Source organism: Gavialis gangeticus, unplaced genomic scaffold (assembly GCF_001723915.1).
Source record: "Gavialis gangeticus isolate Ggan-Ray unplaced genomic scaffold, GavGan_comp1, whole genome shotgun sequence".
Taxonomy (NCBI): Eukaryota; Metazoa; Chordata; order Crocodylia; family Gavialidae; genus Gavialis; species Gavialis gangeticus.
Window position 1 is genome coordinate 31,715,865 of NW_017729034.1, and position 23,376 is coordinate 31,739,240.

Sequence of the window (23,376 nt, forward strand, 5' to 3'; positions counted from 1 at the left end):
GGGGGGGGGGGGGGGGGGGTCAAGCAACACAGGGCAGCCCCATCTCCAGGGCACTGAGGATTAGCACGTTACAGGCTGAGCAGAGGCTCCCACCATCAACACTGATCTGTTAGCAAGTCCCACTGAGTCCCACATGGACACTAGCAAGCAGTACTTCCCCACTGAGCTCAGTGGCAAGGAAGAAGCCAAGTACACAGACAGCAGCTACAACCACTGCCCAAAGACAACCCACACAGAAAGCAGCCCCTGGCGGGGCCAGATACCCACAAGAGAAGGCAGCAATTCCCTTTCACAGGCCCTGGAGCCTCCAGGCGAGAGCCAGAATGTAGCTTAAGCCCCGTCTGCCACAACCTGCAAACAGAAGGACTCAGGGAGAGGTACTGCCTACAGGTCAGGAGCAGGATCCCTGGACAATTGCGACCTGCATCTCTTTGCACTGGGGTGCAAGTGAAAGCTTCTTCCCTGCACAGAGGGCCTGCACTCTCCCCATGCAGCCTAAGAGCAAAGTGCCCACGCAGAGGAAGGCAGGACGCCACCGCAGCACCTGGTTCAGAATACGAAGGAGCGGGGCTGTCTGCCCAGGGCTCCCATGGGGTAATACCTGTCACTGGAGCTTCAAGTATATTGGGGAGGGGGGGGCAGGTGTGGAAGTAACTGACACCATGGTTCCAGCCCCCAAATAAAGACACCAACACTACAGACCTGTATCCGGTCCCCCCCACCCCCAACTGCCCTTGAGACATGGAGCACACAACACTGAGAAGGGAAACCAGATCAACACGCAACACAGAAAAAAAAAAAAAAAATCAAAACAGAACAATCCACCCCCCAACACGTGTGCGCACACACAAGCAAGGCCCTGGATAGGCACCGGGGCCAGCCCGGAGCCCAGCCAGGAGGGGCACCCAGACAAAGGGTCCTCCACAACAGGCCATGACTGGGCCAGAAAGTACCACCTAGCAGTGATGAGCACTGCTCCTCAGACCTTGCCCTCTCTCCCGGATAACCCTGGGCCTTACTGCCCAGAGCAGTGCCACAGACCCAGTGCTCTCCTTCACTGATTCTTGTTTCCTGCTCCAGGGGAGCATGGAGCCATCTGATTCTTGGATCCATGTAGATCCTCTGCAGGAGGAAGCTCAGGAAGTGGGGGAGAGGCTGTGGGCCCCTCTGGCAGGACTTGCTCACCACACCCCCATGCCAACAGCAGATGGGCTACTGACAACCTTGCTCATTTATGGAGGTGGGGGTGGGGGCAGGAAACACCACACATTTTAAAACCAAAGGTCTGGAGGAAGAAAATGGGATCCCCCCAAGAGCAGAGTATTAGCACTATCCAAATGAGAGCGTAGGCCAGTGCGCCTGTACAGAGATGGGGACACACCCACCCCTCACAACATGCCTGGCTGGGTAACTGCAGGGCCCCAACTCAGGGAACCAGCCCAGGGCAGAGGGGATGAGGGCTCTCCCAGGGTGCTGCCTCCGCAAGAGCCATGTGTGGGGGGCTCCACGAGCCCGGTGCTGGGGCTCAGCTTAAGATGCTCAAGAGGGAGGAGGAGCACCACCCCACCCACTCCACACCCCAACCACTGGCACCACCCCACCCTCTCCACGCAGAGTGGAAGAAGCAAAGCGAGGCAGCAAAAACAGAATACGTACAAGCCAGTGCTCCCAGACAGACCCAGGGGGCTGGGCAGCAGGGAACACCCACCCACTGGGAGAGTCCTAATGCCCCGCTCACGGCCTTGCAGGGGCAAGATGAAAACGAGCAAAACTCTTGCCTTACTGGCACAAGTTGAAAGGTTGGAGTAAAGCTGCAATGGGCACCAGAATGAAGATGAACATGAGTGCTGATGCCAAGGCAAGGAGGGACACTGGCACAGGGATGAATGAGCATGGGGGGGGGGGAACACCAGGGTGAAGTGCCCAGATGAAGTATGAGGAACAGACACAGAGCTCAGTGTGCTAGTACACGCACACCCAAGCATGTATTCCGGTGCTGTCGGTGAGGGCCAGGGGCAGATCCCAGCTCCTCTGAGTACCAAAAGCAAAATAAATAGAAAACATTAGGTGCTGAGCCTGGGGTCAACCCCTCCACCCCCACCCTTAGGTGAGGTGTGCTGGACACCTCCATTCCTATGGAGGCAGCTACAACACTGCACCTGGGCACTGCTTCCTCCCCAGCCTCAGTTGAGCAGGTTGCCCTGCTCCTGGGCTTGCGTCAGGCTGTCCTTGCGGTGGAGATGGTGGACCCCCATCCTTTTGGGGCTGCGGTGTGGCCGGCCAGAGGGAAGCTTGCCCCTGCACTCCCCACTCTCCTCCAGGGTGCCCCCATGGCTGCTCTCTTTGCTCCCTTGGAGCAGGATTTCCCTTTCCTCTGCTGGGCTCCCAGGTGAGCCCAGGTCCACATAGTTCTTGTTCTTCTCTGGAGGGGGGCTGTCAGGCTCAGCAGTGCTTCCTCCACCACCCTCGAGCAACTTCTGGGCCTCGTCCTGGGAGAAGTCCATACCATAGTCAGAGAAGTGGCTCCTGCGGGCCCGAGACCCAGTGCTGTCAGTGTCCACGCTCGAGTCCCGGCTCACAGTCCAGCTGCAGCTCTGCGCAGACTCCTCGCCATCTGAGTAGGCAGAGACCGCCCTGCCCAGCTCCTGCATGGAGCGGCTGAAGCGCTTCTGGAGCTCTGGTGCTGTGTCGCGGCTGAAGGCAGTGCGGTTCACCAGCACCCGCTCCGAGGTGGGGGGTGCCTTGTCCACAAACATCCGCTGCCAGTTGGCCAGGAGGTCTTCCTCAGAGCTGGCAGAGCTGGCAAAGGCGCTGGGGATCTGGGGTGGGCTGCTGAAAGGGCTGCTCTGTGAGGAGCCATGGGCCCGTGCTGCTTTGGGTGAAGGCTGGTAGGAGCAGCTGGAGCCTGAGTGGCGCCCCTCAGAGGCAGGGCTGTTGGGGAGCGTCCGGTGCCTGTCACAACTCTCGTCCTCGCTCTGTACCAGGCTTAGGGAGATGGCCTGCCGTGTAGCATAGGTGCAGTTGGGCAGGGGGCTGTTCTTCGGGATCCTCACCTTGTCCTCTGAGAATTCAATCACCTTGCGCCCTGGGTACATGGGGTGGGGAGGGGAAGGCGTGGGGTAGGGGCTCAACTTCTCAAAGGCAGGTGCCTCCTCTGTCAAGCTCTCCACACTGCTCTGTGGTTTGCAGCCTCCGTTCTGCTGCTTTCCAGCCTCTCCTCCCTCCTTCCCAGGCAGGCCTGAGCTGGGGCAGGCATCAGGCACACCTCCTCCACTCATGTCCACATGCACAAAGACGTCCTCAGCCATGGGGCAGTTGCCACTGCTGGATTTGGCAGAGTTCAGCACCAACGACTCAGGCTTCTCCAGGACTCTGGCAATGACTGAGGTGGGCACAACGTCAGATGGGGCCAGGGTGTGCGTTGCCTCCTGGCCAGGGCCTGGGGGCTCCTGAGTGCTGTGGAGGTGCTTGTTGACCATGTCCTGCAGCTCGTAGGGAAGCTGTGGAGAAGGAGAGAGGGCATCAAGCAGTGGCTGAGACAGCATCTCAGATTCCACAATGCCAGGACAGGCTGGGACAAGATGCAAGGCAGCAAATACAATGCTTGCTCCACCAAGCAAGAGCAAAACACACCCTGCAGTGCTGCACACACTGCATTCCCCTGTCCCCAAGCCTTCAGATCCTCTCCCCATAGAACAGGCCCTTGGCTCCCCAGCAGAGTTAACTGAAGGCTGCTGTGTAGGCTCCATCCACCAGGCCTGACCGATGGGCTCCATTCAAAAAAGAGGAAACGAGATAGCGCACATGCCTCAGGCTTCTCAACTCCTGGGCTGGAGTGGAGGCCTAGACGATGCACACTCGACAAAGAGAGCTATTGATCTGTGGAAAAATCAGCTGGTGGCTGCACTGAAGTGACTGAGCAGCTCCCAGTGCCAGGATCCACAGCTCTCAGGGCCCAGGCAGTAATTACAGCCCCACTGCCTTGGCAGCCTGCCCTGTTCTGGGATCAGAATCAATGGCTGTCCTAGCACTTCCCAACTCTCACCCTGCCCAGCCGCCTTGCCAAGGCATCAGTGTCTGGGCAGGAGCAGACCCTGGCTGACTCCTCCACCTTGCAGAGGTTTAGTTCCTGGAGCCAAGCTCTCAAATCCAGGAGAGATGACACTCAGAGGGAGTCAAGCACCCAGGGAACGGTTCACTCACATCCAGGACTGGAATCTAGTAAGGGGTTAGCACCAACACTCACACTGGCTAGCCAGGCTCCATAGGTCTATTCCACTCCCCAGCATCTTGGCTATTAAACACCATGTTGTCTATTGACAGGCAGGGATAGCAAAGTGTCAATGAAGATAGGCAGAAACCCTGCTGCAACATGCCAACACCCAAGACTGCCAGAGTTGGACCAAGAGGGACCCTGCATGCAGACAAGTGGGTCCCCAGTGTGGCAAGAGCTGGGCACAAAGCAGAAGGTTTCTTTAAAACTGTTCAGTTCCACTCTACCTCCACTGGCATCTGAACGAGGCCTGGCTCTCTGGGCAGAATGCAAACCTCCTGTGAGGGGAGACAGCTGGGAGAGGTCAAGGTTACCACAGCAGTAACCGATACAACGACCTCAGGAGTGCTAATTTGAGACACGTCTGGGGAATGACATATCAGTCACCTGCTAGTTCACGAAAAATGAGCACCACGGTTTGCTGAGAGGAGCCTCTAAGGGGCTGGGGAACAACGAACATACAGGATGAGAATAATGGCGCTGCAGCCCACCCACTGCTTCAGGTGCATGAAACGTCAGGATGAATGTGAAATACCCTAGGCCTAGGTGCCTCACTCATCCACCAGGGCAGGGCAGGGCAGGGCAGGGCAGCATGGGATGGGCTATGCTGGTCCCCAGGCCCACACACACAAGGTTCTGGCCTCCTGCATTCATGAAGCTCAAACACCAGTTCTGGGTTGAGATGTACTCACCAGGGCTGGGAGCTGACATATTGGTTGACACCCCAAGTCTTCTCTTCCAACTCACAACCCCAGCAACTGTGAGGGAACCTGGCACAGGGAACCCTTCAATGGCAGATCAGCCAGCTAGCTCCTCAGCAGACAGCACAGGCCTCACGCACAGCCAGGTGATAAGCAGAAGAGGACAAAGAGGCAAGCGAGAGGCCTGTTCTCCTGCCAGCTCCCACCAGGCACCCAAAAGGCTATCAAATTCAAAGCTATTATGCCCAAGACACCCCACTCCCCATGCCCTGGAAAGGCAACTTTTTTTTAACAGTTCCAACAGAGATGCGAAATGGAGCTGGTGTGAAAGGAGAGCCAGAAGGGGTCTCAGACTGCCTCACTCACCTCTCACTTCTGCCTGATGCCTATGGGAGGGAGGTCACTGGGACACAGGGCCAGAGAAGCTCCCTCTCCACACCCAGAGGAAAGAGCAACCCTGTGTCAAGTGAGGGCTAGGCACAGAGAGGCTACAAGCCTTTCCCCACCCCCCCTGCAGAGCTGCTACTTACATCAGCAAACTTGTGGTTCCTGAAGTGGGACTTGTTGCACTTTAGCAGCTGCACTGCCAGGTTACAGTCCTGCCGGTATCGCTCCTGCCGAGAAGGGGACAAGCATGGGGATGGGAGTTGCACCAGCCTCACCTTACCACCTTCACTCACACCCAACCTGAACAGACACTCACAGAAGGGCAGTCTACTCACAACAGGGCTTCTCTGTCCCCATCTTCACAAGGCTCTCCCACAGGTCAGTATAGCTATCTGCACCCCAGCTGACATGCTCAACACTCTCCTTTCACTCCTAACTTACAACCTGTCTCTGTATTTAGCCTCTCACTCCTGGGAGTTTATACCATCCCAGAGGTATGCATATGTAGTCCCTCCCCTTCCCACCCCAGACCTCTTAACCCAACCAGGCAGAGTTCACCCTTCAGACAACCCCCAGGTTATTGTCACCACTCTTAACTCCCTCCAACCAATCTCGTAAGGAGGTGCCCAGAATTACGTGCAGTATGCCAAACCTGTGGTGAAGGCCCCTCACCACTGCCACCTCTGACCAGGGAATATCAGCCTTTGGTTTCCCAGTACGCCTGTTCTGCCACCAAATCACACTGCAAGTTCCAATCTTGTTCCTTCTTGATTCCCACTTTCCAACTTCCACATTGCTGTCTCCTGCTTTCTCCCCCCTCCATACACACCCATCCTCACTGATGCTTGCGGCTCCCCAAAATTGTCTGTGTCTTACTCTCCTTATCCCCCCAGCCCCCCTGCCTCCTCCCCTCCCTGCCATAAGTCATTCATGAAGAAACTAAAGAACAAACATCACAGACATCAGTCAAGGGCTCCAGGCGATGCTTACATTGAGTTCCTCCAGCTTATTGACGGTGGTTTTGGCATCCAACAGCTTATTAGTAAGCTCCACAATCTCCCAGTCCAGCGTCTTCCGGTCCATCTCTGCCTTTTTAATCTGGGACACAAGAACACGAGGTGTCAATCTCACCAGCACAGGGCGCTTCTCGCCCTGCCTCACCCAAGCACAGCACAAATGTGTTCAGCTCAGGACGAAGCCTTCAGACAGACAAGGAGCAGCCTGGCTCTCCACAGAGGGAGGGACTCCAATGGCACAGAGCTAGCCACCCTGTGCTGGCTTTGGAGAATACATGCCATGATTGTCAGCTAGTAAAGCAAGGGAGTTTGATTCTTCCCAGCACAGTGGCTCCTTCTACTCCTGCTGCAGCAACACTGTACAGAGACTGAAGTCCCTCTCAGCCTTGGAGTCAAGACTGGGACACAGGGATGCCAGGCAGGGAGCTCACCCTCATGCTTCCCTAGAGACATACCAGACTGCCAACTCAAAGCCTTCACCGGTAGCAAAGATCACTCTCCAAGCGTGAGAGCCTTTCCGCCCCTGACTCTAGGCAGCAGGACAAGATGCTGCCCAGAGATGCATGGGAGTCAGTGCTGACTCAGCAGGAAAAAGACTGTCTTTTCAGAAGAGCTCAGGATTTGTTTTGGTGTGAAAAAGGGTCCATCTGTGCAGCTTTTTCTGGGACTTGCTTAATGCTGTCCCAAAGGCAGGAACACTTCTTCAGAGGCTTCCACTCAGGGGAAATATAGCCAAGGAGGCTAACAGCAGTCAAGAGGGACCAGCTCCTCTACCTGCCCCAAATGGGCTACAGAAGCCCCATCAGTGTGACCAGCATAGTCCAACTGTGGGCAGCAGTGAGAGCAGGGTGCAGCGTAAGAAGCAGAGCAGGACATGAGGATAAGATGTTTCTGAAACATTGGCCAACTCATTAGGCACCTGCACATTAACTTCTGGAAGTTCCTGGTGCTGAGGCTAGAACTACACGTGCATCCTATGTTAAGTGCAGGCAATCAGTGTACTGACAGCTAGAACAGGTGTCTTTGTCTACAGCAGGGATGGCCAAAGCAGGCTCTTGGCCACCCTCACCTCTAACAGTGCTTCAGCCTGTGGGCACAATGCTCCCAGCATGCAGTGCTCCAGCTGGATCAGAAACACAGTGCTCACATTCAGATGGAGCAGTGCATGCTAGGACCTGCTGCCTCTGCGGGCAGCTGTGCTGCTGGATACCAGGTGAACCCTTGGCCAGACAAGACTGGGGCCCCTCGATCTGGGATGGTGCGTGCGTGACTGACAATGAAACTGACAGGCTGAGACATGTAAAGAGGAGAAAGAAAAAAAACACACAAACGAAAGACGCAACTGCAAAGATCCAGCTTTGGCTGAGAGAGGCCTGAGAGGCGAGTGCGCCCAGCGTGCGCCGCGGCAGCATGGGGAGGAGAGAGAGAGGAAGGGAGAGAAAAGAAACAGCCATGAGCGTTATGAATGTACACAGTAGACGCACACACATACACATGCTGGCTCTGCTTTGACAGCCCCCACTGACACCCACCCCCAGGGGCAGCTCCCTCCCCTGTCCTCAGGCCACAGGGAGCATCACACATCCCTATCACCTGGAAAAGGGGCTGATCCAACATGGCAGAGTTAGGTGCAGTTACACTGAGAGGAAACCAAGCTCAGGGGCATGACAAAGTGGGGTCCACACAAATGAAGTAACCATCTCAGGACACCAGGCTAGAACTGGGGAACCACCGTCAAAACCTCCCTCTTCAGCTGCCGCAATCTCTAGCCCCGATTCCCCACCCCCCAGCCAATCTCTGTAACATCCCAAACACCCCCCACCTCCTCTTGAGAGAGAAGCTGAGGAGGTCATACCAGGGTGTGCAGCTTCTCCTCCAGGTCCTGATTGGTTCTCTGGGAAGCAGTGTAACTGTTCTGTAACCTAAACAGAGACATGGGTGTCCAGGAGACAAGGAATCCAGGCCATGAGTTCAAGTCCTCTCCATAGCCCAAATGCCTGACATGCAGAAAGACTGCTCACCTCAAAGCAGACAGCCAGGCATGCTAATACTATACCCAGCTTTGCCACATGATGTCTGTGATCCCTTCAGACCTCAAACTAAGCAAGGCTGAGCTGAGCCAATCCTTGGATGGGAGACCTCCCCCAAGGAAACCACAAAAGGCAACTGTTCCAGATGGCTGGCTCAACACAGGGTGCTCTGCTCCAAGTCAGCCCTGACCACCACAGTCTAGGACAGTGGGCACTAAAGGAGGGAGTGTTCTAACTTTTTGGGTGAGACACAAACATGGACCCCAACCCCAGTCGTTCATGATCCTCTGGCCCCTTTGCAACTGTCAGAAAGTTCAAGTTAACCCTAGAACCTAGGCCAAATTCCAGCTTGGCCCTTTCACTGTGTCTAATAACTAACTCGACAAATTCCCTTTTCGCTTCCTCCCTGCCCTGTACTGTGGCATGGTTCCTCTGCTCCACCCCAGAGGCAGCTGCCTTACAATCATAGGCACAAAGCAACCCTCTGAATCCTCTCCTGTGGGTGGCATATCACTGGGGATGCTGCATGCCTTAGGTTAAAACACCCCAAGTGTGGCCTTCACCAACCAAACAGCTGAGCAAGCCTTTGGTTAAGGTACGCTCTCCGGGTCCCAATCCTCTCCTTTTCTTATTCTCCATACCTACGGAACTTGTCCTTGAACTTCTCCAGCTCTTCACGGTTCTGGCCCAGCTCCATCTCCAGGTAGTCCTGGCCAGACTCCAGCTCCCTCTCCATCGCCTCCATCTTGCTGGTGACATAAGCCAGCCGCCGACGCAGCTCCTCATTCTCATGCTGCAGGAGCCTGAAGCACAGGGGAGCAAGGCATTGCTCAGCAAGTGCCCCAGGCTGCAGGTCTCATGCCAACACCTGACCCACTCCAGGACCCTGAGAGCAGGGTCTACACCACAGGCAGCCAGGGTATTCCTACACCGTTCTTGTGGGACCGGTGATTGGAATGGTTCCTATTCCCAGTTTAACTCAACTGCTCCAAAGTGTATGTGTGAATTGGAGGGGTGGGAGAGAAGAGCCATTTCCCCACACAGACCTTTGTGATGTGAAGTTATTCTTTTAGTGGAAACATCTCAGGCCCCCTCTCTCAGAGCCACTGATGAATGCATATCACAGGGAGGTAAAACATGTGGTTGTGTACATGTTCACCCTTGGAGGGATCTGGTTAGGCTTTAGTGGAGAAACCCTGTTCCAAACTCTAGGGCAGGGATGTTGGGGAAGCTCTACAGGTCAAGAACAAAGTGCATGGACAGCTGCTGAACCATCCCTTTATCTTTCTGAGCTGCTGCCTATCGCAAACTGCGGGCAGGAGTGTTGAGAGCAATGCACAGCAGCCCAGCCATCCATGTCGCTGGCTCCCTCTCAGGTTACAGCATTTGGATAAAGCCTGCTAGCCAGATGGGCTGCACAGCTCCAGTGTCCCTCAGCAGAGAATGAAACCCACTCAATAATTCATCCCAGCCAAGCCTACAGGAGCTGGACATACAAGAGCTGTTGAAAACCCTTTCACCCTAAACATGTAGTGGAGGGGGCCAGAAAGCAGAACTGGCAGAGAGATATATGTCTATTGCAGGGAGATGCTCCAGCAGGCTTCCACGGATCCTGTTACACTGCCACGGCTCTCTTCTTCCCAAACAGAGGGAGACACTTGCTTGCCCAAGTGGGTGCCTGACACTTCAAACCATAATGCTCTCACTGGGCTCCATAGACAGAGACAGAGCTGCTCTCCAACTGAACCACTCTGTTTTTCACAGGGATTTTGAGGAATAGGGAACAAAAGCTGCCTCCTATCAGTACCTATCCATAACTGCAGAAAGATGCCAAAACTTCATTTGCATTAGCAACTGAATTGCACAGAAATGATGGCATTGAGTTTTCTCCCCCTTGTTGATGGGGGGAAGGGAAGTTAGTTACAGTTAGAGGTGTCTGTACCATCACCCCTCAATTATGACGGTGCAAAAGACAGCCTATGCTACATTTCCTAAATAGTTACACACCTACTAATTTTGACTGAAGTGGGAGAACCATTCCACTGACTAGGCAACTATACTCAGCAAGCACTCCCCAGGGAACATGGAAAGACAGAGCAGAATCTGACCAGGGGAACAGAAGAAAACTCTGCCCAAGTCTCTCTAAACAACTTAGAGGGGAAACTTATCTTGTACACCTAAAGACATGTGTGCAAGTGTGAGTCAATGGTACAGAGGGTGCTGGCAATCAGTGAGCACACAGAACTCCAGTGTGGCCAGAGTATGAATGGAGAACCAGACACTTACTTCATCCTTTCTGCATCCGTCAAGGGCTCCTGTGCAGAGAAGAAAAGAGTTGTAAGATTTTCTCAAGGCATGAGTCACTCGCGCACAGGCATCCAGAGGCAAAATCCAAGGAAATGATTCCCCCCGCCCTTTTACACACACATCCCTGGGCAGGCTATGTCATGCCTGGTTAGGAAAGCTGGCCTCTGCACACAATACTTCTTAACCAGGCTGATATCAAGATAGTCCACGTGGTTTCTCTCAGGGTAAACATTGCTCTGTGTTAAAGCAAAGGCCAGCAGAGGTTGTGTGGCTGCCCTGCCCCAACCTGTAACTGGAAGGACTCCCAAAACCCACACCCCCATGCCTGCTCCCTCATTCCTCTGCAGCCTCACAGCAAGTCTCAGTGGTCAGAATGAAAATCCCTTAGGCCAGCACACACTACAACCTCTGAACCATTTGCTACCAACTGATTACAATTGTTTGAGAGCTGGGAAAAACTGCTTCCATCAACTTCCCCTGATAATTCTGTACTGAGGGTTTCTTGCTACACAGCTGGAGCAGGTCATGCTACAGCCAAATTCCTAGGTACATCTGGACCCCAAACCAGAAGGTGAAGTGCTATATGCCAGCCAGCCTGCTTCCTGGAAGGGCCCTGCACCCTGGGAGCAAGTTCTCTGCATTTGTGGGATAATAAGAACTGAGGAGGAACTTCCAACGACCCTTCAGGGCCTTTTTTAAAGCCTTTGCTGTCCTCAGGGAACCCCTGGGACTTGGGACACTAAACAGCTCAAGGAAGCAGCAATGGGAAATAGCCAAGGTTTGAGGCCTCCATCTGGTAAGTGAAGCTTCTTTCAGCAGGAAGGTTCCCAAGATGATGCTGCACCTCAGAATCTGCTTATTAAGAACAGCTCAATTCTCTACTCTGTGAAGTGCACAGATGCCCTTGACAGAGGTTTGGTGCTAGCAATACCAGGATATAGAAGCTGGCCCAATCATGGCTCTAATATGCAGTTTTATTATCCCACTCTCTTTCCTCCTCCAAACCACCTGGGGAACACTGCAGTCTACAGTGTGCAGGGCCTGAGCTCTGCAGCCTATTTACTATGCCCCCAACCAATATTGCTGCATCGGACCACTCTGCGTACAGTATGACACCCTCCCAGCCTGCCATATGAGCTGTCATCTTCTGCAACATCACTCCCCTACACAGGGCTGTCCTGGGGGTGGGGGCAGCGAGGTGTGTGTGCGAATCGGGGTGACTGCCCTGGGCCCCGCAGAGCCGAGCAGAACAGCTGTGGTGACTCGGCACTGCTGCTGGCTTCACTTCCAGCTGCTCGGCACCCCCCATTGCCAGATCCAGCATGGGGGATCTAATGGCCTGTTATAAACTAGTCAGGGGGGGAGCAGCAGGCATTGGGGGAGTCACTATTCCCCTGTGCACGGCCAGGAGTGACCAGGAATAACGGTCACAAGCAGGCAGAAGGTAGGTTTAGGCTAGATATCAGGAGGCGCTACTTCACGATCAGGGCGGCTAGGATCTGGAACCAACTTCCAAGAGAAGTGGTACAGGCTCCTACCCTAGCGGTTTTTAAGAGGAGGTTAGATGAACATCTTGCTGGGGTCATTTGACCCCAGTACTACTTCCTGCCATGGCAGGGGGTCAGACTAGATGATCTGCTCAGGTCCCTTCCGACCCTAGAAGGTATGAAATTATGTCCGGGGGCGGGGCCCTGCACAGGCTGACTGGCCCCAGGCCCCACATCCTGCTTGGGTAGTCTCTGCCCCTACATCAGCTCTACACACTGAGAGCCCAGCTGACCCCAGGAAGCCAAGGACACAAGAACCAGGCAGTCAGAGAAATGATTCCTCAGCCCAGATGCCAGATGGGTGGATAGAAGGGGAGGGGTTGAAAGCACTTTAAAACAAGGACCTAACCAAAGGAAGACAAGGGAGTTTGGACAAAACTGAGGCCAATTTACCAGTGTCCAGCTACAGGCAGGACACGAGGGCCCTCCTTCCTGGGGCAAGAGGCTAACCAGCTGTGGCCACTCCTACCTGCTGGTACCTCGCAGCCTGTTACGCAGGTTCTGAACTACAGAAGGCCAAGAAGCTTGCAAAGGGGATGAAGAGGCATCAGCTCTCCTAACTGACAATCACTGAGAGGGAGATGCTCCCTGCTGAAACAAGGTGCTCAGGCTGAGTGATAGCAAAGAAAGGAGTAGAACTGTCCTCCAAGCAGGCTAGCAGAGGGCATCAGCACTTCTGTGCTTTCAAAACAACATGGTTTCACTCTGGGCAGTCCTAGCCTTCTTGTGCCCCCACAGGGGACAGAAATTCAATACTTTTCCTTTTGCGCACTTAGCAGTTAACTCAGGAGTTTCCCACTGCTTCCAAGTTGGAGAAAGGAGTTGAAAAAGGCAAGGATAAGAACTTTGCCTGATTCCTCCACCCCCAGAATTCAGATATTAACATTAGCCTTTTGGCTTCCCCCACCACCCCCTTCCACACACAATCAAAGTAGCGCCTTAGACTTTCTGGGGGATGGCAGGAGAGGGGGGGCAGCCAGGATGGGAAAGAGGGATCTGTGCCTATTCAGGTCCAGGGCCTGGGCTCCAGGACCCTGGCACATACCTTATTTAGTGCCAGTCTGAAGGAAGGGGAAGTTCTAGGTGAAGCACACCCCTCTTCCTGGCTCCAGTGTATTGGAGGGGAAAAGGATCGCCTTTCCAGGCAGCCCGGTGCCATCATGTGCTTCTGACCAGGTTTGGCACCAAGATGCTGGGACTGCATCAGCCGCTCAATCCAGCTTTCTTCTCTGTCCCTTTCTCCTTCCTGATTGTTTTTCCATGAAGATAGCAGCTGTTGCTGCCCAGAGGACATCCCTGCCAAACCCCGCTCTGCCAACTGCTGCAGCTCATCCTGGCATAGATCTGCTACCTTCCTCTCCACAGAGATGAGCTTCTCCTTGCTGTCTTTCCTCACAAGGATGGGCTTCTTCCTTGGCTGAGGGGACTGCTCAGCCTCCTCAGTGGGTTGCCTTTGGCTAGAAGCCATTTCTTGAGCTTCACACCTCTTCTCTGCATTTCTCTGCCTCTGGCAGAGCTTCCTCTCAGCTGCTCGCTTGGCTTTAGCAGCCTCAGACTGGGTTTCCTTCTGGCCTTCTGGTGTGGAGACTCTGGGGGAGGAAGGAGACTCCTGGCCTCCTCCTCCTCTGCTCTCTCCAACAGAGCGCAGGTGACTGGGGCTCAGCACCCGTTGGGAGATCTCATCCAGGAACTTGGAGAACTGCACTTTCTCCTCAGTGAGCTTCTCCGTGCGCTTGGTGGAGTCGACAGCACTGCTGCCACTGCTGCTGCTGCGCTCCTGTGAGCGCCTCTCCTTCTTCCTGAGACAGAGCAGAGTGTCACTGTACTTGCAGGAGTCATGACCCCGGGCCAAGGCCTCCACTGATCGGGACTTGCGCAGGGTCTCAGGGCACACTCCCAACAGACCTGGCTGCTTCAGGATCCCTTTGAGAGGCAGACGGGTGGAGGAGACCCGCAACTTCCCAGGTGCCAGGACCTCAGCAGGCTCTTTGAACATGAGGGAGCGTTCCAAGCTCCCACTCTTGAAGGAGCAGGGGGGTGCCTGGCCTTCGTCCCCAGACACTACTGTCTCCACACTGCGGCTCATGAACTTGCTGAGGCGCCCGCGGCTGTGGGGCTTACTTGGCTTCCCACTCCGCCTCCTTGCTTTCCCAAAGGGCAGCAGCCTGGGTGACAGGGTCCAGCTCTTGAGGCTCAGGCCTGCCCTGCGCCCTACCAGCTCCTTGTCACTGCTCGACTCCAGGGAGCAGGAGGAGGAAAAGTTAAGGTTGCCAGCCTCAGTTCCCTCCGCCTGCTTGAGCTGACCTGCCTCGGCATAACTAAACCCTGTTTGCTGGTGTAATGGTGCCAGGCCCTTAGCCGCCCGGTAATCTATTACCTGACTCTGTTCAGCCAAAATCACGCCGTCCTGGTCTTCTCGGAGAATGGGCACATCATGGCGAACCTCCCGGTGCTGTGGCGGTGCCTTGCGGTAAGGCTTCTTGGAAGGAGCTGTGCTTGACATCCTCCCTTCTGCTTGGGGGGCCAACGACAGGTCACCTACCAAGAGCAGAAAGGGCACAGGAGAGAGTTTCACTGGTGCCCCTTCCAGCCCCACAGCCTTTCCAACAAGAAATCAGAGGCCCTAGGCTCCCCAGGAGCTTCCCATCCAATGTGCTGCCACAACAGGGGAAGGAGGCAGCTCAAGGACCTGGTGCAGCAACTGCAGGAAAGGGGGATGGAGGAAAAGTTAGCTGTGTCCTCCTCCCAGCTGGCGAGAGTGGCAGGCTGGCACATCCTATCCCCTGCACATGCTCACTCACGTACGGCGTGCATCCAGATTATATATAGCAAACGAGAACAGACCTCAGAGCAGCATATTGATCATGCTCTTTAGGAAAGGCCTTTATTCAATATGGAAACTGCAAGCTTAACAGGCAGCAGTGATGACTGAGGCAAGAGCTATTGATCTCCCTCTGTCACTGCTGACATGGGATGCAGTCATGTAGCACACAGCCAGAGCCTGGGAGTTCTTGGTCTGCATTATTAAAATGAAATTGCTCCCAAGAAGAGGCATGCCAGGCCAGGCCACGAGAGCACTGCTGGAGCTCTTCACTCACTCAGAAGAGGGAAATCAAAACCAGAAGGCACCAATCAGGTCAAAGCTGACTACCACTGGCTTTGGAGCCCAGGACTGGATTCTGCACTGCTCAGCTGTAGAGCTGAGGGGGAGACCATGCCAGTCAATGCCCACCAGTGCTCCCTCTGTTTTGGGAGCAAGGATTCCCATGCTTCAGGCCAAGTGGGACCTAAAACAGGACAAAGACATAGACAGAATTAGAACAGCTCTCATGGGCATGGAGGAGGCTGCTGCCCTTCAGAGGAAACTAAGCCAGAGGGCAGTGCTCAGGGAGACTCTGGTGGTCAGCCAGGATTTGAACACTCAAGACAAGGAGTGAGCAGTGGCCCAAGCCAGGCAACAATGGAGGTGCCAACTCACTGAAGTGCCACAGGTATGCCAGCTGCCCCTCAGCATGTCCACCTGGGAAACACCATGGCCCCAATGCCTAATCCCCCTGCTTTCCATATCCAAGCGCTGGCCACCTCCTTGCCTCTCAGCGCTGACCATTCATCTCTTCCATGCTCCCTGACACCTCCTCTCCCTTCAGCAATCATGTTGCATCTCTGGAGCATAAAGGAAACACTTCACTGTGCAAGACCCTGGATGAACTTTGCACTAGCCCCTTCTTCCTGGGGGAGCTACTCCCCCAGATCAGATGCTGAGCCAGCCACTCAGCCCCCTTCCACATGCAGGCTGCCTGGACTCTTGGCCAGAGAACCTTTCAGGGAGGTCATTTCCCCTTGCCAAAAGGTCAGGGGATGTCCTAAGTTCAATGGTTCGAAACCTGGCACCTCATCACTTCTGCAATGTGCACAATGCATGTTGGCCAAAAACAAGATTGTTAGGCTGAGGAGGCCAGAGCCTCCCCTGCACATATCCACTCTTGCTCAGTCTTGTTTTATATGACATTTAAGGCATGGACAGAAACAATAGCAGGGTTTTAAGGAGGGCTTTACCACAGCTGAGCTGAATCCACCGCAGCCATTTCATCTGTCCACTCCCATCTCTTAGTAAGAGAAAGCTAAATGAAACAGTTAAGTTACCATAATTTAGCTGCACTCACTGTGGGCTAGGAGTGGAAACAGTTACACCACGGCAGCTGATGCACACTCCTTAATAGTAAGTCTTCTCTGTTTCAGACAAGTCATTGTTCATCTGCCCATGCCCATAGATTGTGCTCTCTGGGGTAACAACTGTTACCTCTCTGTACTGTACTTCAGCACTGTATGGCTCTAATTCTTGTTTGTTTATACGAAGCCTAACAACCTCAGTCTCTTGGAATATTGCTCTCTGCCCCCAACACAGAAGATCCCATCTGGCCCCTTCAGCCTCTTCCCACACTATGCATGAAACACCTGCTTTGACCTTATCTGCTCAACTCCTATCCCCCTCTCCTGTCATATCCATGGAGACTCACCTTTGCCTTAGCCTGCTGGAAAGGCAAACTGGAGACAGATCATGCCCACTTTTGGGTTTGCAACCTACATACCAGGGCCCTGATTCTTATCAGTGCCCCTGAGCACTACTATACTACAAAACTCCCAGAGGTGCTCAGAGGGGACTACCAGGGCCCACACACCATGCAGCCTACTGCGTGACCCAAGGCACATCAGCTGAGAGATGGGCTGGCTTATGGGGCAGGTGTTTCTCCTTGCTGGAGAGGAGTGCAGCAGCTCCAATTGCTAGTCATGCCACCAGCCAAGTGGCCTGGAGCGCTCCTTCATTTAACTCCTTCCCAGCCACTAGGAGCAATTGCAGGCATCTCAAAATTGACCTGGCCCTACAGCCATCTTTCTAGCCCATGACAAGCTGAGCACTTACCAGCCTGGGCTCCAATTCAAAGCCTCATATAGGTGGAACTCACTCGGATGTTCTGTGGGCGAAAACACACAAAGAAAACTTAACAACCATCACAGAATACGTTTGTATGTCCCATCACACTCCAGCCCCAATACCTGGCAGCAGCCCAGCTCCTGTACTATCCATGTGCATCTGTCTGGGGTAGAGGTATATGACAAGAGTGCAACCTCATTTGTGAGGAAGAGCTCAATGCTTATACACAGACAACTGGAAAGGGAAAGCCAAAGAAGGCCAGGATCTCCCACTTCCCCACCTCAATCCACAGTCTGAGTGCACCTGTTATTAGTCAGCCACTGACCCTTATTTTAAATAAAGTGAATATGAGTTTCAAAAGCATGGTCTAGGGAAAAATAGACCCTAGCAGGCTTTGGAGAATCTCTTCACCAGGCTGGAAGCCCCAAGTGGAAAGTGAACAGCACAACCTATGCTTTGGCATTTAAGTTACATTTTCAGCCCTTTGGATGCACCTTCTCAATATGCCCTAGGTGCAGTTCTGCTTTCCCCAGAGCCTGAAACAAGAACTCCAAGTGTCTCACAGCCCTGCTTCCACAGAGGTCAAAAGCAAACCTCTCCCAGGACTGGGATCCCTCCAACTAGATCTTCCCCCATCTACCTTGGTGAGTGGTTACCTCTGAAACCTCCTCATGGCAGATTTGGCAAAGGTAACTATTCCACTGCCAATCGATTTACAGCAGAGACCTTACTCCTACATCCTTCAATGGCTAACATACTTATTATCCACCATTAGTAGATGCGGCAATGGCAGTTTCTACAGAGCCTGGTTCAGGACAAGAAGTGATACTGCCTCCTGTAGCTTGTATATCTACAGGCAGCTCCCAGGTTTAGCAGCCCCCAGCAAACGCACAATACAAACCCAAGGAGAGAGACACCCTCCTCATCTAAAGGACCAAGCCTAGTATGGCAACTACTGAACCTAGGGTATTGGAATAGGACAGCAGCCATACAAAAGCCCAGGCAGAAAGCCATTTCCCCACAGCTACCATCACTGAAGCAAATCCATTGGGCCCTGCCTCTCCCAACACCTGCCTGAAGCCAACCTCCCCTGCTTCTGGCACCTAGCCCGAGGAGGCAGAGAGCATCTGCACTCGCACAGAGGGGGAGCCAGACAGGAGGGGAAAGGAGAAGGCGGGCAACAGGGACTGTGCACAGCTGGAGCTCTGTTGGAACAAGTTGAAGAGACACCCTGGCACCGGCCCTGCCCCAACAAGCGGGCTGGCCCCTTTCCTTACTACCATGTTGTCTTCAGGCCTTGACTACCACAGGAAAGGCAGCTTCACAACAGCACAGCTACCTCCCTCAGGGCACAAAAGCAAGTTAACTCTCAGCAGAGCTGGAACCTACTCAGCCATAAAGAGGCGCCCTCCCACACACGCTGGATCGATGCCACTTCCACTGGGCCAGCAGGAAGCAACTGCCAGAAGTCGCCAGCACCACACGGCTACTACCAGACTTACAGGGGGAGCTCCCCCAGGAGATCTGCTACTAATGGCCCACAGGGATCCACACAGGAGTGTTCACAATGAACAAGCTCCATCTCTTTGCAGGCAACTCCTTAGTCTCCATAGGACTAGCCTCCCTCCCCTCCTGGCATCCATGACCTTCCATCTCAGGTCAGCTCCCTTATACAATGGGTTGGGAGAAAGACAACTGCACTTCCCTCCACCACACCCCTGGAATTCATAACACACCTACCCACCCCGGCCCACCCCCACAATCAGAGACCACTACTACAGCAATTCAGCATCCTTGGGTAACTTTCCCTCAGAACAAGGACTTACAGATCCCAAGTGACAACTGCACCCAAACATCGCTGTCCTCCTGTCTGCAAGTCTACTTTTCGCCTGCCGGCATCTAGCAGCATCTGGCCAACAGCTCCTGAAACGTGAGAAAGGAAACTCAGTGTCAGACACCTATCAGTGACATGTGCAAGTGTACATGGGCATGCGCGGAGCAATACACAGCCACACACCAGGGCTGGAGCCAGCAGCACCCTGCCAAGGCATTGGGCTGCTACCCTATGGCAGGACAGCTTCAGGAATCATGGCAGGGTTGCACTTTTCCCCTCAGCTATATTCCTATCTAGCACTTGCGTACAACCTCTCTTACTCCAGGAAGACTGTAGCCAGCAAAGCAGCCCAGCCAAGATAAGCTCAGGCTGCTGACTTTTCTGAACCTGCTGGCAGCGACACCACAGCTGAGGCCCCATGCACACGATACCTGGGATCTCCCTTCGGATACTTTCCTAAGATTATGGAGGAGGCCTCATTTTAGAGCGGAGCGGAGTGGAGTGGAGTGGAGAGGAGGGGAGGCTCACACATGTGAGCAGACAGGGCTGTCTGAGCAAGGGTGGGCTGAGCAGAGGAGAAAACAAGCCCCTAAAATTGGGTGCACAGCACAGGCCAGCTCTGCCCCCTGTTCATTAAGCTGTCAGCAACCTTGTGTCAAAGGCAGGCAGTGGCCATGAGGCTGCCAGCCAGAGCAGCTCACAGCAACCCAACATCATAGCAGGATGTAGCTCCTGGTCAGAGGCCTGGCTCATTCTGTCCCTTGGACCTGCCCTCTCCACCTCCCAGCAGCAACACTTCTTAGGAGTCATCACCCTCCTGTTCCCAAGCTAACACCTGCAACAGCTCAAATCCCCTTCCAGAGGTCATTAACAGATGAAAACATACTGGGACAAATCACATGCAGCAACAACTCCAAGACTTCCAGCAGTCAGGTTCAGCAGCAAACAAGACCTCCCTCCAGACACGTGGAGGGACAGAGGACTCTGGGGTAACAGCAATTCATTTCTGTTACACAGAGTACTGGGGGAGACGTCTCTCAAACTTACACCCCTTCCCTCTCCCACGGGGACGCACAGACCCTGGCTCTCAGTCACCAAGTGCCAGCCTAGCACAGCCAACAACTCCTGGGACCCTGTAAAGCTCATGACAGCTCAGTTTCTTTCCCTCTTCTCAGCCTTGGCAGAATAGCCGTGACTTTGGAGTTAAAGCTTCCTCACAACTATAAACCTGGCTACCATGCATGAGGGGCTGCCCCTTGCTTTAGCTTCCTGTCTCCTTTTCTAAAAATCTCTTTTGATCCGGCAAGGCAGTCAGGAAGGCTAATATAACAGGCACCATAGCGTATCTGACATTCATAACCATGCCCGATTTCACCACAATCCAGGTTCCTCCTCAGGCAGTCTTTCATTAAAGAGCTGTTCCTGGGGCAGCGTAATACCAAACAGCCGGGGTGCCTGGCAAAGCCTGGCTGCTACTTAGAGCTGTTCTCCAAAACAAAGATCACTGTTTCTTCAGCTCAGCCGCACTCCAGTTCCCTGGACACCTATCCTATTACTTACTGTGGTTTCAATTTCAACAGCACTTTACATCCTGAATCCCTTTATAAACTTCTATGGTGCTCAGAAGTCACTGCATCCACACATTACAGAAATGTAGCGCCAGCTGAACAGCAGCTCACAGCGCCACTATACAACAGGTTAGGATGCGAGGCAAAGAACTCGATATCCAACTAAAAGGTACGGTGAATATAAGCGATGCAGAAAATACCCAAGCTAGGATGTGGTCAGACATGCAGCACTAGCACCCTAATTTTAAGAACAACTAAAGGCTCTTTAACAGCTCCAGGCAAGGTAGACATGTACCTTATGGATTAACTGAATCAGAGGTGCATAAGCTTTCATGAGCAACAGTTGCTTAATCAGATGCTGATTCATCTCCAATTTAATTAGTCCACAAGATGTACATCTACCCTGCCTTCTGCTTGACTTAGACTAAAGCAACTAATTGCCTCTCTCTCTAAGGACTCCAGCTAATATTGCCCAAAGAGTGGCTCAGACAGAAAGGTCATCTACCAAGTCATCTGGGTCACTTCCTACTGCACAACATGTTGGTTGAAGGCAAATATCAGAGCAGCACAAGCCTGCTTGAACTTGTGCTGTGATCCCTACAGACCTCTAAGGTGGTCTGGCAGCAAGTCTCTGGTTTACATATATTCCCTCCCCCAAACACACTACATATTTGTGTCCCCTGTTTTTTTCATCCCTTCCCCAAACAAAACCTCCTGGTATCTGTGCTCCTACAGCTCTGCTCTATAGGCAGAGCTAAGGATTCATCCTGAGGCAGAAGCAACAGCAATAAAGCAAGGACATTTAGCAGCTTTGCTGCAAGTCTTTAAAGGGAGATGCATTAGCATCTCACGTGTTCTTAGGGAATAGCTCACAGGGGTCAGGTGAGTGGTCAGCACTTCCAGAGGACTGGAGTTGGGGCCCTGACAGCACAAGCACAATCAAGTGTTGACACAAGGTCATGTCCTAGGCAAATGCTAGCAAAACCCAAGGGGGGTGTTAGGGCATCAGTGCCCTAACTCCTCACTCTGTGAGCAGCAAGGCAAGAGCTACAGCAAGCAAGCAGCTTGGAGAGCAGCAAGAAAGTGACTGGACAAGCTTTTAAACAAGTCATTAAGCAGGAATCTCCTTCCTCAGCGCTCTGCCAGCTCGTGTGCTCTGGGAGCAGATATGGGAGGGAGAAAGAGTAACCTATAAAATGCCTTCTTGGGATCTGGAATCCAAAATGAAGCACTGAAGCACACAAAGCAAGAACAGTTACATTTTGGCCAGCATTCTCGGCCCTCATAAAAGGTATTCCATAAACGTGATCTAATCCCCAGCAATCCACACCAGCTGCCCCGTTGAATCCCACAGCCCAAGATGTCACTCACCCCATAATGATATCAGGGACCCAAAGGACCATTACACTGTTGCAGGGGTTGTCAATGCCACAGAATAGGAGACTCATTCCAGGGCAGCACAGCTCTGGCCAATGTTGCACTCCATTCAATACCTAATGAAATGGAGCAGCTCCCCACAACATGGTCTCGCCTACACCCACGTTGTTTTAATCCACCCAATCTGGTTTGGAAATTGACAGAGGTAAATCAGTGTAACCCTCCTACATGGGCACTCCCAATTCAGCTAGAAGGCACCCCATAATGAACTGATATCAAAGCACTTAAAATTGAACTAAGAATGCCTGCACAAGAGACGTGCTAATTATCCATACAACAGTTTTACTGATTAAGCTAAACAGACTTCAGAAGCTGTGTGTGAAGAAGGCCTGAGTCTCCCATGAATAATTTACTGATAACCCATTTTTGCAATCAGCATAAAAATCAACCAGATGTTAAAAACTATTTCCCTACCCCCCAGCTCAGGTAGGCAGCACCCTGCTAAGCATAATGGGGTGACACGATATCTGCTACCTCTGCCAGCCTACCTCTGCTGGCAAAAGGGAGTAACAGCCACCCATTCCTGTTCCCAACACTGCACATTGGCCTGAAGACAGCCAAAAATCTGGAATAATTATTTCCCTCCAAATCTGTCCAAAATGCAGTTGCAGAAACACTAAAAAACAGTATCCCTTGAAGGGTCTCAGCAGGAGACCAAGTCCTTCCCTCCTAAGCTGCCCTTAGAAGCAACTCTTTCTCATCAGTGACAGCTATCCTGCAAAGTTACAAGCAGTTACAATTTCATTGGGTTGCTGTTCGCTGGACTGGGCCACTCTGAAGCTCTGGCCACCAGGCAACATATTCTAGATAGGCACGTGGGATACAGCAGCAGCAGTTGTTGGGAAAGAAGAAATTACAATTTCTCCCAGCCCATGCTATTAGAAGCTCAGCCCTATTAATGATGCATTTCCTTTCTGACAATGGATCAAGTGTTTTATCCTTACCTCAGATCAGCATCTTTAGTATCTTACAATTCTTAGAACACACTTCTCTTCAATAGCACTTCCTCTCTGACTGCTTGAACATTAATGGATCTGTGTTCACAATATCCACCCAACAACCAGGTGAGCAAAAGCTAGATCCATTTCACAGGTGGAGAAACTGAAGCACAGGAAGCTTGCATAAAAAACTGCAAAAAAGTCAGCGGCAGAGCTGGGAATGGATCAAAGACACGATGGACTCTGCCACGGGTTTCACTCCCATGCTGCACTGTATTTGCAGAAAGCTTCATATGGAAAAGTCACCAGTGTTGGGGGAACTGACCTCTGGAAATTAAGTTGCAGGCATAATGTTGCACTGTGATTTCCACTGGATAGTCTCACACACCTGTGTCCAGAAAACAC

General features: G+C 53.0%; 1 protein-coding gene across 8 annotated transcripts in view; it reads right to left on the reverse strand.

The window, feature by feature from the left end:
- Positions 1 to 437: 437 nt before the first annotated feature.
- The window catches only part of TJAP1 (tight junction associated protein 1), a 44,089-nt gene continuing 21,150 nt past the window's right edge, over positions 438 to 23,376 (reverse strand). For 4 of the 8 annotated variants that reach the window (XM_019527144.1, XM_019527139.1, XM_019527140.1 and 1 more), the window contains 9 exons: positions 19,043 to 19,117; positions 17,183 to 17,234; positions 14,639 to 14,799; positions 10,694 to 10,722; positions 9,049 to 9,210; positions 8,233 to 8,299; positions 6,352 to 6,459; positions 5,505 to 5,588; positions 438 to 3,500 (listed from right to left, as the gene is read on the reverse strand). In XM_019527144.1, the coding sequence (XP_019382689.1) occupies positions 2,184 to 3,500; positions 5,505 to 5,588; positions 6,352 to 6,459; positions 8,233 to 8,299; positions 9,049 to 9,210; positions 10,694 to 10,722; positions 14,639 to 14,764 (1,893 nt within the window). In that variant the 5' untranslated portion in view covers positions 14,765 to 14,799; positions 17,183 to 17,234; positions 19,043 to 19,117 and the 3' untranslated portion in view covers positions 438 to 2,183. Of the gene's footprint in view, positions 3,501 to 5,504; positions 5,589 to 6,351; positions 6,460 to 8,232; positions 8,300 to 9,048; positions 9,211 to 10,693; positions 10,723 to 14,638; positions 14,963 to 17,182; positions 17,235 to 19,020; positions 19,118 to 23,376 lie in introns of all 8 variants that reach the window. The other 4 variants (XM_019527142.1, XM_019527143.1, XM_019527145.1 and 1 more) reach the window with 4 other exon arrangements.